This window comes from Nyctibius grandis, chromosome 2, assembly GCF_013368605.1.
Source record: "Nyctibius grandis isolate bNycGra1 chromosome 2, bNycGra1.pri, whole genome shotgun sequence".
NCBI lineage: Eukaryota > Metazoa > Chordata > Aves > Nyctibiiformes > Nyctibiidae > Nyctibius > Nyctibius grandis.
Window position 1 is genome coordinate 119,166,684 of NC_090659.1, and position 12,442 is coordinate 119,179,125.

The following is a 12,442-nucleotide window of genomic DNA, read 5'->3' on the forward strand; positions in this document are numbered from 1 at the left end:
TTTTAAAGTTTCATTAAAGGCATTTTTTTTCCTGCTTATGAAAGGAGGGGGGAAAAAAAAGAGGAATGAAAGTTTAGATTATTTATTCTGATTGAAAAACATTTTCCAAATAACAAAGCAGCAGCTGTTTCCTGAGACAGTAAGTTAGCTAGCAGGGGAGAAAGAGAGGAGACACAAGCTGGTTACCATATAGTACTATATACAGTGGCTGTTCATTTGGCCCATTCACAGCCCACTGCATGAATGTCCTGACCTCCTTCTCTGTACAACATGGAAGTGTTCTGCCCAGAACTGGCACTCGGAGCAGCACCCCATGCAGAGAGAGCAGTTGGACCAGGCTCTTGCTTGCAGTTACAAACCATTCATGACCCCCAAATTTATATTTACTCCTGCAGATTCCATTCCCTGCCTTGTAGTAAACCAGGATATTACCATACATCAATTAACACGTAAGAAGATACAATGGTATTTCTAAAAACTTGACTGGAACTCACTTGATTAGAAAACAATCATTTTTATTTGTTTCAAAAAATTCAAGGCCACCATGTCATTACCAAGTACATGAGCAGGAGACTGGAGTATATTTACAGAAGAGGACAAAAAATTGGAGCTAGTAGAAAAGGGATTGCCAATGGCTTCCAGGCAAGTTCTACACAGCTTTTCCCTTTCCCCCCATAGTTCTTCTCTGGTCTTGTCCTTTATAGTCTCTTAAGAGAATGCTCAAGAGAATGAGAGGTTCAGACTGCAGAGTCTGACCGTAAATGCCATGTTTAACACAAGATGAGGGAAACACCAGCAACTCTATTGGAAAGAAGATGCACAGGAGTGTTTTAAAAGAGAATTTCAGCATTAGGTTTGCTTTGTTCCCAGAGGATGGGAGGAGACTGGAAACAGAAAAGGCCACCTGGTGTCTTAGGAAAATACCCAACGATCAGGCATATCATCAAAGCTGAGAAAACTTTTCAACAGAATTGGAATTTGAAGAGTCTGGGGACAAGAAGCCTTGCCTGAGATTTCTGGAGTTGTCCTTTAAACTGCAAAGAATCCTTTCTGAAGAAGGGCTTCAGTGTGAATGAAGCCAAAGCTGGAAACTGAGGGGACTGCCCCAGCCATTTATTAATGTCAAATATGCTGTCTCATGAATCAGGGCAGTCTGTCTGGTTTGGAAGCCTTACAGAAAGCCCAGTGCACCTGGCTTGTTGAGCTCAGCATCAGGCTTTAGGCTGATCCAAGAGGATAGTTGCAGTCTGTGTTTTGAATACTTTGTCCTGCAAACAATTTTTTTTAAAAAAGGCTTTTATTGAAGAGCCATCAGCAAACAGATCATGCAGAATTTGAACAATACACAGAATGGGGGGAAGAGGGGAACCCACACAAGGCACAGCCCCAATTATTTGTCACTTTGTAAGATCTAGCCAGCACAAGTGTCACATTTGCTCTTCAAGAGAATAGCTTTGAAAGCTTCCTGATTCGAAAAAGCTAAAGTGTTTGTGGGGGATACACACATATACACACACACAGAATACACCCAGAGCTTTCTTTGGCAACCATCATCACAGTGGCAGGTATTTCAGGATTAGGACAAACAGCAAAGGAAGAAATAAAACCCTGATGCAGCCAGTTATCAGCAGAGTGAGTCCGGGCCCAGCCCTGACCACGCAGCACTGCGCAGAATGGAAAAGCCACCTGAGGCAGCTTCAATTAATAAGCTGTCAGAGAACTAAGGAAAAAAAAAAAGATATTTCATTCTGTTCCAGTATTGATTCCAAAGGGTAAGGGCTGTTTAGTTTCTTTACAAACAGCACAGCCAGGTTCCCCATGCCTTCCCTACCTCTCCACCAAACATCACCGTAAGAAGTGATTTCTGTTCCCCCGTTATCTCCGTGCCCCTGCCATGACAGCTTACACCAGCCGGGGATGTCTGAAATTCAATCCCACTGAAGGCAGCAGGAGTTTCATCATCAACAGCACTGCCATTTAATCCACTGCCTATACCAGCAGTCGGGACAATCACCCAGCGCAGCGAGGAAGGCATCGAGCCTAGAACAGGAACCCTTTATGGTAAACTACAGCATTTGAGAAGAGCAGAAGAGGAAAGCAAGCCAGAGCAGGCAGCTCAATCTATGCACTTTGGCTAAAGGTTATTATCTGACAACACTCTCCACCTGTCCGCTGCCTGCTGCTCTCATGGGCACGAGCAATGGTTAGCACCACAACACCGGTGAGGAAGCAGGAGTGAAATGTTCAGACGACCGTGCGATGCTGCCTGGCCCTGCTCCCAGCAAAGCCAACGGAGGTATCATGGCCACGGTTGTTGCAGTACCACTTCAGTGGCTGTGCCTGGCCTTTTCAATCCACTGCTTCATGTAGCAGATTTCCAAGGCTCGAGCTTGCTGCACAGATTTGGGGTCCAGAGGGTTGCGGCTGCGTAGGTCCAGGTGATGGGCTCCATCGGGGATCATGATTGCCACAAGGGAATCGGTGATGTTCTGGGTGACCCCACCTGCAGACCACGGGTCCAGGCCACCATTGCTGTAAGGAAAGAATACCTCATCAGGGTGCATCTGCAGAGCAGTCAGCAGTGGGCCTGCAGCTCACATCAACATAACCATGTTGACTTCCAAACAGTTTTGCACATGTACAGGCAGAAACAGACCTCAGCCGTGTCCCAACATCTTGTGCCCACCCCTCTGCTCAGAGAAGCCTTCTTGCCAGCGGTATGGAGCCATCAGCAGCTTAAGCAAGGCTATGCTTCTGTCATTAGTTATCTGTTAACTCAGATAATAATCTATGCCACAGCCTTTGGAGACAGATCTGCTGCCACCTGTCATTGTCATAAAAGGTTCAAGTTCCCCAGTACTAATACATGTCCAAATTCCCTAATCAAAGCACTTTGCTTTCATTCTTCAGTCTGCCATAAACTAAGAACCAACTGGACCCTTTAGAGCTGAATTTTCAGGAAGTTCTACCTGTTGCTGTCTCAGCTGTGTGCCAGCCTGGTTTTGCAAACAAATACTTGGACCTTCCATTAGTCCCCTTATTTCTAATAACAACCATATTAAAATAAAGCTTTGATCCCTCAAGAAACTGTCTAAAATGACTCTTCCTCTGTGAGAGGACAAATTAATGCAATTTACTCTCCTTCCTCCCTCACTCCGAATCAGTGAAAGGATTCCTTGCACTGTAGATCTGGCTCCAAATAATGCCTGTTCCATGAAGCAAGCCAATGGCTGAACTGGGGTGAGAGTTTTGTATGTCTCACTCCTAGCTTTGGACTTGACCCAGGAATCCCTACTACATCTTGTTTTCCCTTACCACAATGTTCTCCCCACATATGGTCCAACTTTCTGCACAAAGAAATCAACATCCGTGTACTTATGGAACTACGCAAATCTAGATCCGATCCTCACTTAAAACACTGCCCACAAAAGGAAACATTAGAGGCTGGCTATTGTACATCAGTGTAAATTTCTACGAGGATCTAAGAAATTAAAACATCCTTGGACATTAAGAGATACGCAGCTAGAAAAACACCACAATGGCAGCACCAGAAAATAACAGAAAGAAATAATGAGTCAAAGAGAGTTTTGTAGAATAAACTAAGAGTAAAAACCTGATGTGATCTGAACATATACTTCATTTGGTTTTCCACTGAAAAGGAACAAGTATCTTTAATCTCTGTAGTTCTTTATTTTCAGTGATTCTAAATATGATTTCGGAGAAGAGAAACATTTTGTACCTGCAAAACAAAAAGCATACAGGGCTGCCCAATAAACAGAAGTGTTGGATTTAAAAGGTCACCTGAATCAGCAGAGCACCTTGGCAACAAGGGGATGAGTTGCTGAGAGACCCAGGATGTACATGGACTTGGATCTTTTGGTCCCAGTCATGTGGAAACTAAGCATGCCACAAAAAAAACCCCACTGTCTCTGGCTTCTCTGGGAGCTTCTGGCTGCATCCTCTGCGGCTCCTGCCAAACGATGGCACCAGAGGCACTGACGCAGTTTGGGAAGTGAGCGTTGCTGAGAGGAGGGGGGATGGAGGGCTCACTACAGTGTTACAGAATAAGAGAATTCAGTATCAGATGGAATGGATTATTTATGTGTTAAAACTAAGCACGCATGTAAGTACCCAGCTGCCCATCTTACAGGACAGAAGTTTCCCCAATGTAAATAGAAGTAGTAAAAGAAAAAAAAGAATAAACAAGTCAGCCATTCCCTTCTAGCAGTGGCCAGGCAAGTAGGGCTTCAGAAAAAACCTAATGCAAAGTATCAACAGGCTAGTCCTGTTTTCAATCCATCATATTTCCTTGACAGCATAAATAGGGTCCTGCCTATCCCACAGCGAACAGTTCCCTTTCCTATCATCTCTTCAGAGCCTCCTCAGCCCTCCAGCCCTGCCCGGAACAAGGAGAGGTTTTACACAATCTTACCAGCACTGTCTGTGCATCCTTTCTCAACATGCCCACCTCCACAACTGCCAAGTTTCCTTTACTCTCACCTTTTCTCTCCAGCCAGGCATTGTTCCGCTTTCTCTTCTTTCTCCATTCCCTTCGTTCATGCTAACAATCCCCACGCTTCTGCACATAGCTCCAGTATCTCTCCAAACAGAGCCTTCACTTTCAGCCTCTCCCCTGCCAGTGCAAACTGGATAGGTGGGTGCCCTAACTTAGAAGCGTACAACCCAGGTGTGATCCATCCAGACTGAAAAATATCATTTTTTAGACTGTGCACACCACATTTCATACTGTCTGATATAACCTGGGCTGATCTTGACTATCACAGTATGTTGATGACGGGACACTACCAACTGCTACAAGCTCTCTGCGGCCACATGCATGAATAGTGTTAAAATGCTGTTTCCACCACCGTGCAGTGCTTCCACAACAAGCACAGAGCATGTGCCAGTAAGAGTGCCAGGAGTGGAAATAGCTGGAAGAGAGAAAGCAAATGGGGTTCTGGAAATCCCAATTTCTTCAAACTAAGGTTTTAATAAAGATCTGCTGCCCAGGACTGGCAAATAACATCTGCCTGCACCCTAAGTAAGCACTCACACACTAATTACATACCTTCAAGAAGGTACCAAAGTGGCACTGGAGATTTCTGAATTGAGACCATACAACACAGTGTGAATCTGCAGAGTGATGAACTGCTTGCAGAGGGAGAAGCAGCAACACCAGTCTAAGCATCCTGCCCAAATCCCACTGTGGCTGGATAAATCCACCCTACAGTGGTTCTGTTTAGATGGAGTATTCTTTCCTTCCTGAGCTAAACTCTTGTGCAAGTTGCCTGACACTTGAAACACAGTGTTTTTTACCCCACAGGGAGCTGCATCCCCTGGTAAACATAGGGATGCTTTTTTGTAAAGCACTCTGCAGTGTTTGAGGATAAAAGGCTCTTATATAAAATGTACAGTATTGACAATGTATCTGTTTGAAGAGAAACAGCCCAGCTTGAGATCCAAAGCTTTGTGTGTACAGCACCACTTCTTCATTCATTTGGTTGCTTTCAAGCTTTTCTCATTTCAAGCTCCTTCAAGCTGGCATAAATTCTTAAACACTTACATTTGTTTGCTTGTCTGTTGCTTACAAAGCAGATTTCTATTGTACAGAGCTGTGAAGTCTTGGAAATAAGCAACACTCTGCAGAAATCAAGTTAAACCAACAAATTGGGTTTTAGTAAAAATTTTTTTAAAAAATAGTGTAATTTCTCACTCTAGAGCAGATATCCTGCTGTGAGAGAAACAGAAAGAGGCAAACAAGAGGAAAGCAAGAGGCCTTTGGAGCCAAACAGACCAACGTTAAGAGCTGAAATCCAGAGAATAATCTCCAATTCAAGTGAGGACTTTTTACTTTTAAAATACACAGCTATTTACCAAGCCCAACAGACTAATTCTAATTTTTCTTTAAAGAAGCGGTGGGTTTGTTTGAAAAGGCCTTGCACAATCTGAACCAGAGGAGTATATCCAGGAGGTGCCTGCAGTGGGCCATCAGTACAGCAGGTCAGGATTCCTGAGGGCATAGGCTTCAATGAGTTTATTGAATGCCTCATTAATATGTAACAACCTAATGAACAGTCAGTACTTCGCTGTTCAAAATTTATTGAAGTACAGCTACATGAACATCCCTTTGAAGAAAGAGTTTAACCTTAAAAATAAGGAAAGTGGAAGCTGAGTAGAGAGCGAGCAGCGTGCACCAGTTTTTGCACTAGACAAACATTTCTTTCACTTTTTGTCTACGTACAAAGGTGTTTCAGACAAACTTCTGTTGTATTACCAGTATGCCTTGCTAGAATGGAAACTTCTCTTTGTATTTGTTGAAACTTTTCTAATTACCACTAAAAGAAAAGGGCAATCTGCAGTGATAGGAAAGCTCCCCAAGTTACTTCCCTCTTCTTTCTGTATCAAAGGGAAAAAGGACAGTCACACCAGCCTCTCGGCAAGAATATCACCCAGTGCAACAGTTTCAGTGACAGAGATCCTGTGTTAGAGCTAGAGCTTGTTTAGACTTTCCTTTTATGTGGAAGAGACAGTGCTTTGACTTCATAAAAGCTAGATGGATTTAGCAGCATAGGAAACCTGGACTTTGTCCACAAGATGAGAAGGAATCCACACGGGAAGAAAATTACATTTGGCAGAATCCCAACCCAGATTCTTCTTCTAGAGTCACACAGGCAGTGACAGAACAGTTGGCAGCTTTGGCCACTGCAGATTTGACCACTTTACTCTCAAGAGCAACACCAAGTATGCCCACCATTTATTCAGCTGGAGCGCTGGAGACAGATCCTTTTACTACTCAGGGCAGGCTCTCTGCACTGACACCCCAAACTGGTGGAAGACTCTGCTCTAGAAGCTGAAACATGGCTCACCTGAAGACAATGTTGCTGTGTGAACTGATGTTTTTCCCTCCATACACAGAAAGAATCCAAGAGGGGCGAGGCCTCACTCCCCACAGCCTGTAACACTCTTCTGAAAGTGCATCAAAGTCCCATTTCTGAGGCTCGAACATGTCATTGACACCATCTGTGCACATGGGCATCACCATCTCAGTGCAAGCCTGAAAGAAAGCGCAGGGCAACAAGATGTATTCCCAGGAGACTGCCCAATAGCTGTTACTGCAGTATTTAAATAAAAAAGCTAAAAGAGCATTTGATCAGTTATTACTGTCAAACCATCAGAGAATCATTTAGAATCTGGAGAAGGCCTTTAAGATCAAGTCCAACCATTAACCTAACACTGCCAAGTCCACCACTAAACCACGTCCCTAAGCACCACATCTACAGGGATAAAGGATAAATACCTCCAGGGATGGTAACTCCACCACTTCCCTGGGCAGCCTGTTCCAATGCTTGATAATTCTTTTGGTGAAAAAATTTTCCCTGATATCCAATCTAAACCTCCCCTGGCACAACTTGAGGCCATTTCATCTCATCCTATTGCTTGTTACTTGGGAGAAGAGATCAACCCCCACCTCTCTACAACCTCCTTTCAGGTAGTTGTAGAGACCAATAAGGTCTCCCCTCAGCCTCCTTTTCTCCAGACTAAACAACCCCAGTTCCCTCAGCCACTTCTCATAAGACTTGTTTTCCAGACCCTTCACCAGCTTCGTTGCCCTCCTTTGGACTCACTCCAGCACCTCGATGTCTTTCTTGTAGTGAGGGGCCCAAAACTGAACACAGTATTCAAGGTGCGGCCTCACCAGTGCCAAGTACAGAGGGATGATCACTTCCCTAAGTCCTGCTGGCCACACTAGTTCTGATACAACCCAGGATGCTGTTGGCCTTCTTGGCCACCTGGGCACACTGCTGCCTCATATTCAGCTGGCCATCAATCAACACCCCCAGGTCCTTTTGCACCAGGCAGCTTTCCAGCCACTCTTCCCCAAGCCTGTAGTGCTGCATGGGCTTCTCGTGCCCCAAGTGCAGGACCTGGCACTTGGCCTTGTTAAACCTCATACAGTTGGCCAAGTGTGAGGCCAACTGAGGGGGACAGCTAGGATGGGGGGATTAGAAGACCAAGGTGCTGCTGCTGTACACCATTTTCAGTCAATATGAAGAGCAGAAACTCAACAATCAGCTAGATTATGAAGACACAACCTAAACCTCCTGGGAAAGCTGCTTCTATTTTGTGCCTTGCCCTCCCCACTACAATCATAGTTGCTTCGTGCTTACATTTGTCATCAGCATATCAATTACATCTGGTGCAATATATTGATAGTTAAATGACTTGACAATTCTCATCAGCTCTAGCTCAAAAAACCTCACCAAGTTACAATTTATAAAGTATATAGCACATACCTGATAGTACCAACCCAACTGGCCCAGATTCTTTGTTGCAGTCTTGGACATGTCTAAGCATGAGGCTTCTCCTGAATAATTGTAGTATAAATTTACTGCCTGAAAAACATTCTGCAGCAACAATTTGTCAGAGAGACTGGGATCCTTCAAGAACTTGCAGACTTCCTGCAATGAAGAGAGAAGGGGAGGGGTCTAAATCTGCAAGAAATAAAAATTAGCACTTGATACCTGATGGGATATCAATTTCTTTTTGAAGTACAGTCGGACCACTTCCAGTAAGTGTCCTTCTTTGCAACAATATACCCTGAGCATTATCATCAAAAACAGTATTCCATTTGCGTCACGCATGCTGCTATGAGGAACCTGAAACTTCACATTTCCTGATTAAAAACTGTGCAACCTTAATATTTCATTCACCAAGCCTGGATCCATTTCCCGTTCTTTAAAACAGATAATACTTAATAAAGAGTATTTAGCTCCTTTGTAATGAAAGATAACACACGCAAATACATAACAAAAAAGCTCCAGGTACAGATTGGGGTTCCCTACAGTTTGCTGTAGTACAAATGGAAACATCCACATAAGGAAAGTTCTAATATTTTTAAGTCCTTTTATACAGCAGCATTGCAGAAGTCTTACTTCTTCATGTTTGGAAAATATGAGGTGGTGGAACAAGGTACTGTTTGGCCAGTGAAAAATTAAGAGCAATCTTGGGTAGAGTTTAATTCAAAATCTTAACTGAGGACACAAGCAGTGGAAAAAACAAAGCAAACAAAACACAAAAGCTACTGCCCCAGAAGGGTTTTTTAACCTTAAAACACTTTTTTTTTTTAAAGCCATAATATTCTCTTTGTCAAGGCCTTCTCCTTACCCCTGCTCACATGGAGCTGGGACTAATACAAGAACAGTGAAGGGTAAAAGCTGTGAATCTGAGCTCCCAGCCCAGCGGAAGAATCCAAAATTACTCTCTGCAGGGAACAAAGGGTGCACTGCAACTCCAATGCTGTTCAAGTACAGGCACATGGGGACAACTCACATGGCCAATGCAAAATGTGCATCTTCCAAGAAATGACCTTACTATCCTTCCCTCCCCTGTATAATCTTTTTCCCTCATTTTCATCATGGAAGCTAGGAAACTGATCCCTCCCCTTGTTCCCTAGAGAAAATGTCAGAGCACAGCTTCCACATTTTGCCATTCCAAGTAGGTTTTATGGCTTGGCTAGCTCTGCCATCAGTTCTTAACTCAGTAATTAGAGGCTTGGAAAGCTCACTAATTCATGCAAATGTACACTGCAGACAGATAACAGAACAGAGGGCTGCACACAGTCCTGTATCTGAAGCTCTGATTGCATGGTAGAGACGAGATCCATATTTCCGAGAAAGCACCGGCAGCCCATAACACATTGAGCAACATACATATATATCCAGCTACTTAAACACATTTTTCTCCCCTTTCTCACCCCCAGAGTCAGATTAGAGCTTCTGTTTCAGAAAAAGTATCTGAACAGCTTTACTCAGATTTCATACATCAGCATTGTCCAGACAAGCTGCAGCCTTTTCTATTTTAGGTTTACACCTCAGTCAAACAGAGGTAGCATGGACAGTGGTGAAGGTGAGCACATTTCTTGGGTTGTGTCAGATTGATAACAAAGCAGGCATAATTTTCAAGGTGTTCATACTGCCCTTTGCAGACAGCCACATAGGACAGATGAATGTCCCTCCCCTCCTGCATCAGGCAGCTCCTACACAAGGGAAATTTTTTATTTTATATTTAACCACTGTTTCATAGCCAAAACCCCTAATATTTTATCTACGTTACCTGCCATACACAGTAACCCACAGCCATGCAGGGAAATTCAGCCAGGGTCTTAAAAGAACAAAAACACGCCAAAAAATACAGAAATCTTGGAGAAAGCACTGCAGATAAACAGAACTGCATAAGTGAAGGTCTGCGAGCGTGAAAAGTGGTTCTGCTTTGAGAAGTGACCCTGCAAGGAATACATTTGTTGGGATCTACATTTCTTCTCTTGCTAGTTCTCCCACATCAAGAAGGACGTAGGCTTAAAACTTTCTCTTTAATTGCAAGCTCTGCCAGCTAAGCCTGGCATCAGAAGCTCTAACTGCATGTGCTTTTTCTGCAACATTTCTGCTCCTCAGGAACAACTCTGCAGGACAGATGAGTTTTTTCCCCTCATCCCTCACACTTCTCTTCTGGCCCTTGATGCAACCTATTAGCCCCGCAAGTGGCAGTTAGTCAACAAACCAGTTGATGCACAAGAAGATACTGCCCTGGTTCTCTTTTTTCAGCCATGTTGGTTCTACAGAGCCAAAAATAAAGGAAAAGGTGCAGACAGGGAGAAAAGGAGAGAATTAGTTAAACCAAATGGTCAATTCTACCATACATCGGTTCTCAATTACCTGTATAGGCCAAGCTGGCAGAGGCTGTAAGAAGTCAGCTTTGTAGGGGTAGTTCACCATAGCCAAGTTCACCCACGTTTCACTCAGCCAGTTTTTCAATATAGCAGCATCCTGAAGACTTTTTAATGGGCTGCACAAATGAAATGTGCTGGAAAGCCACTGCAAACCTGCATCTTTAATAAGAAAATAAAATAAAGTAGCGTTTAATGTCTTGTACCACTAATACATAAGTCAGTTCTGCTGCTGCTAAAAAAATATTTCACTTAGCGTAACTCATCTGGTGAAGTTATTCCACGTACATAAATGCATAGCAGATCAAATTTTAGTCAGCACTCTAAGTGAAGGGAAATACAATCTGCATACTTCAGCATATGGGTATGTCACAGCTAAGATAAAGTTATCTAAAAAGACAAGGACAGATTTACAAAACATCTGGCATTTTTTTCATAGGAAGTAATATCAGGGCACTCTTCTTCCAGTGAAAGGAAGACTTCCAACCAGCTAGCTCCCAGTGCAAGGACTATTAATAGACAGATGTCTTGGAACTCTCCTGGCCTTTCCTTTCATTATTTTATCTGGTCTAGAACTCATCCAATTCAGCTTCCCTGATTTTAATTAGCTAACTCATCGTACCAGGCTTTCTCTTTAGGACACTGAACTCAAGTAGCAAGATTATACTTTTAAACTTGAATTCCTTTGCTGTACAGTGAGCTCATCTGATATAGAATCACAGAATCATTTAGGTTGGAAAAGACCTTTAAGATGATCAAGTCCAACCATAAACCTGACACTACCAAGTCCACTACTAAACCATGTCCTGAAGTGCCATGTCTACACACCTTTTGAATACCTCCAGGGATGGTGACTCCACCACTTCCCTGGGCAGCCTGTTCCAATGCTTGACAACCCTTTTGGTGAAGACATTTTTCCTGATATCCAATCTAAATCTCCCCTGGTGCAACTTCAGGCCATTTCCTCTTGTCCTATCATTTGTTACTTGGGAGAAGAGGCGGACACTCACCTCGCTACAACCTCCTTTCAGGTAGTTGTAGAATCATAGAATCATTTAGGTTGGAAAAGATCCCTAAGCTTGAGTTCAGCTGAGTCCCTAGCACTGAATCCATAAGGATTGCCATGATTTTCTACACCCAATTGCCTCTTTAAAAGTTTAAAAGTATTTAAACTTTTTTTTTTTTTTAGAATAACAACTATCTAGCCTACTCTGTCAGAAAGGAACACAAGCTTTGACATTCTGATCTGGAGTCAGCTCCTGTCTGACCTTAGGGATGTTCGGACCTGGATTCTGAATCACACCAGGTGTGAACAAAGCGTGTAATCCAACAGAACATACATTTAAAAAATAATGCTAAGCTCATCTGGCAGTTTTCAGTACTAATAGTTTAAAAAAAATCAATACATATACAGGTGAAAGCCGTAACATCGACTTGCTGATTTTATGAAGTCATAACATAATCTTGAACATTACAACCCTTTGAAAAAGTATTGGTGAGGTCTCACCTGTTGAGGAAAGGTTGTTAATGGCATTCCAAGAATTCCGGATGCTTTCTGAGCAGCCTGTCCCACTCTTTTTGAAATCATTAGTCACTATGCTGAAATAAGTGCCACAGGGAACCAAATCACCAAACTGCCAGATTGGGGCAGAGGCTGCCAGAGCTCTGCAAAGGGACATAAAAAGATTGTTTAGAAAAACACATGCATCCTGAACCCCT

General features: G+C 43.2%; 1 protein-coding gene across 3 annotated transcripts in view; it reads right to left on the reverse strand.

The window, feature by feature from the left end:
* Positions 1 to 68: 68 nt before the first annotated feature.
* The window catches only part of PRCP (prolylcarboxypeptidase), a 34,820-nt gene continuing 22,446 nt past the window's right edge, over positions 69 to 12,442 (reverse strand). For all 3 annotated transcript variants that reach the window (XM_068424305.1, XM_068424318.1, XM_068424314.1), the window contains exons 5-9: positions 12,231 to 12,388; positions 10,713 to 10,885; positions 8,295 to 8,459; positions 6,867 to 7,054; positions 69 to 2,532 (exon numbers count right to left, since the gene is read on the reverse strand). In XM_068424305.1, the coding sequence (XP_068280406.1) occupies positions 2,328 to 2,532; positions 6,867 to 7,054; positions 8,295 to 8,459; positions 10,713 to 10,885; positions 12,231 to 12,388 (889 nt within the window). In that variant the 3' untranslated portion in view covers positions 69 to 2,327. The remainder of the gene's footprint in view (positions 2,533 to 6,866; positions 7,055 to 8,294; positions 8,460 to 10,712; positions 10,886 to 12,230; positions 12,389 to 12,442) is intronic.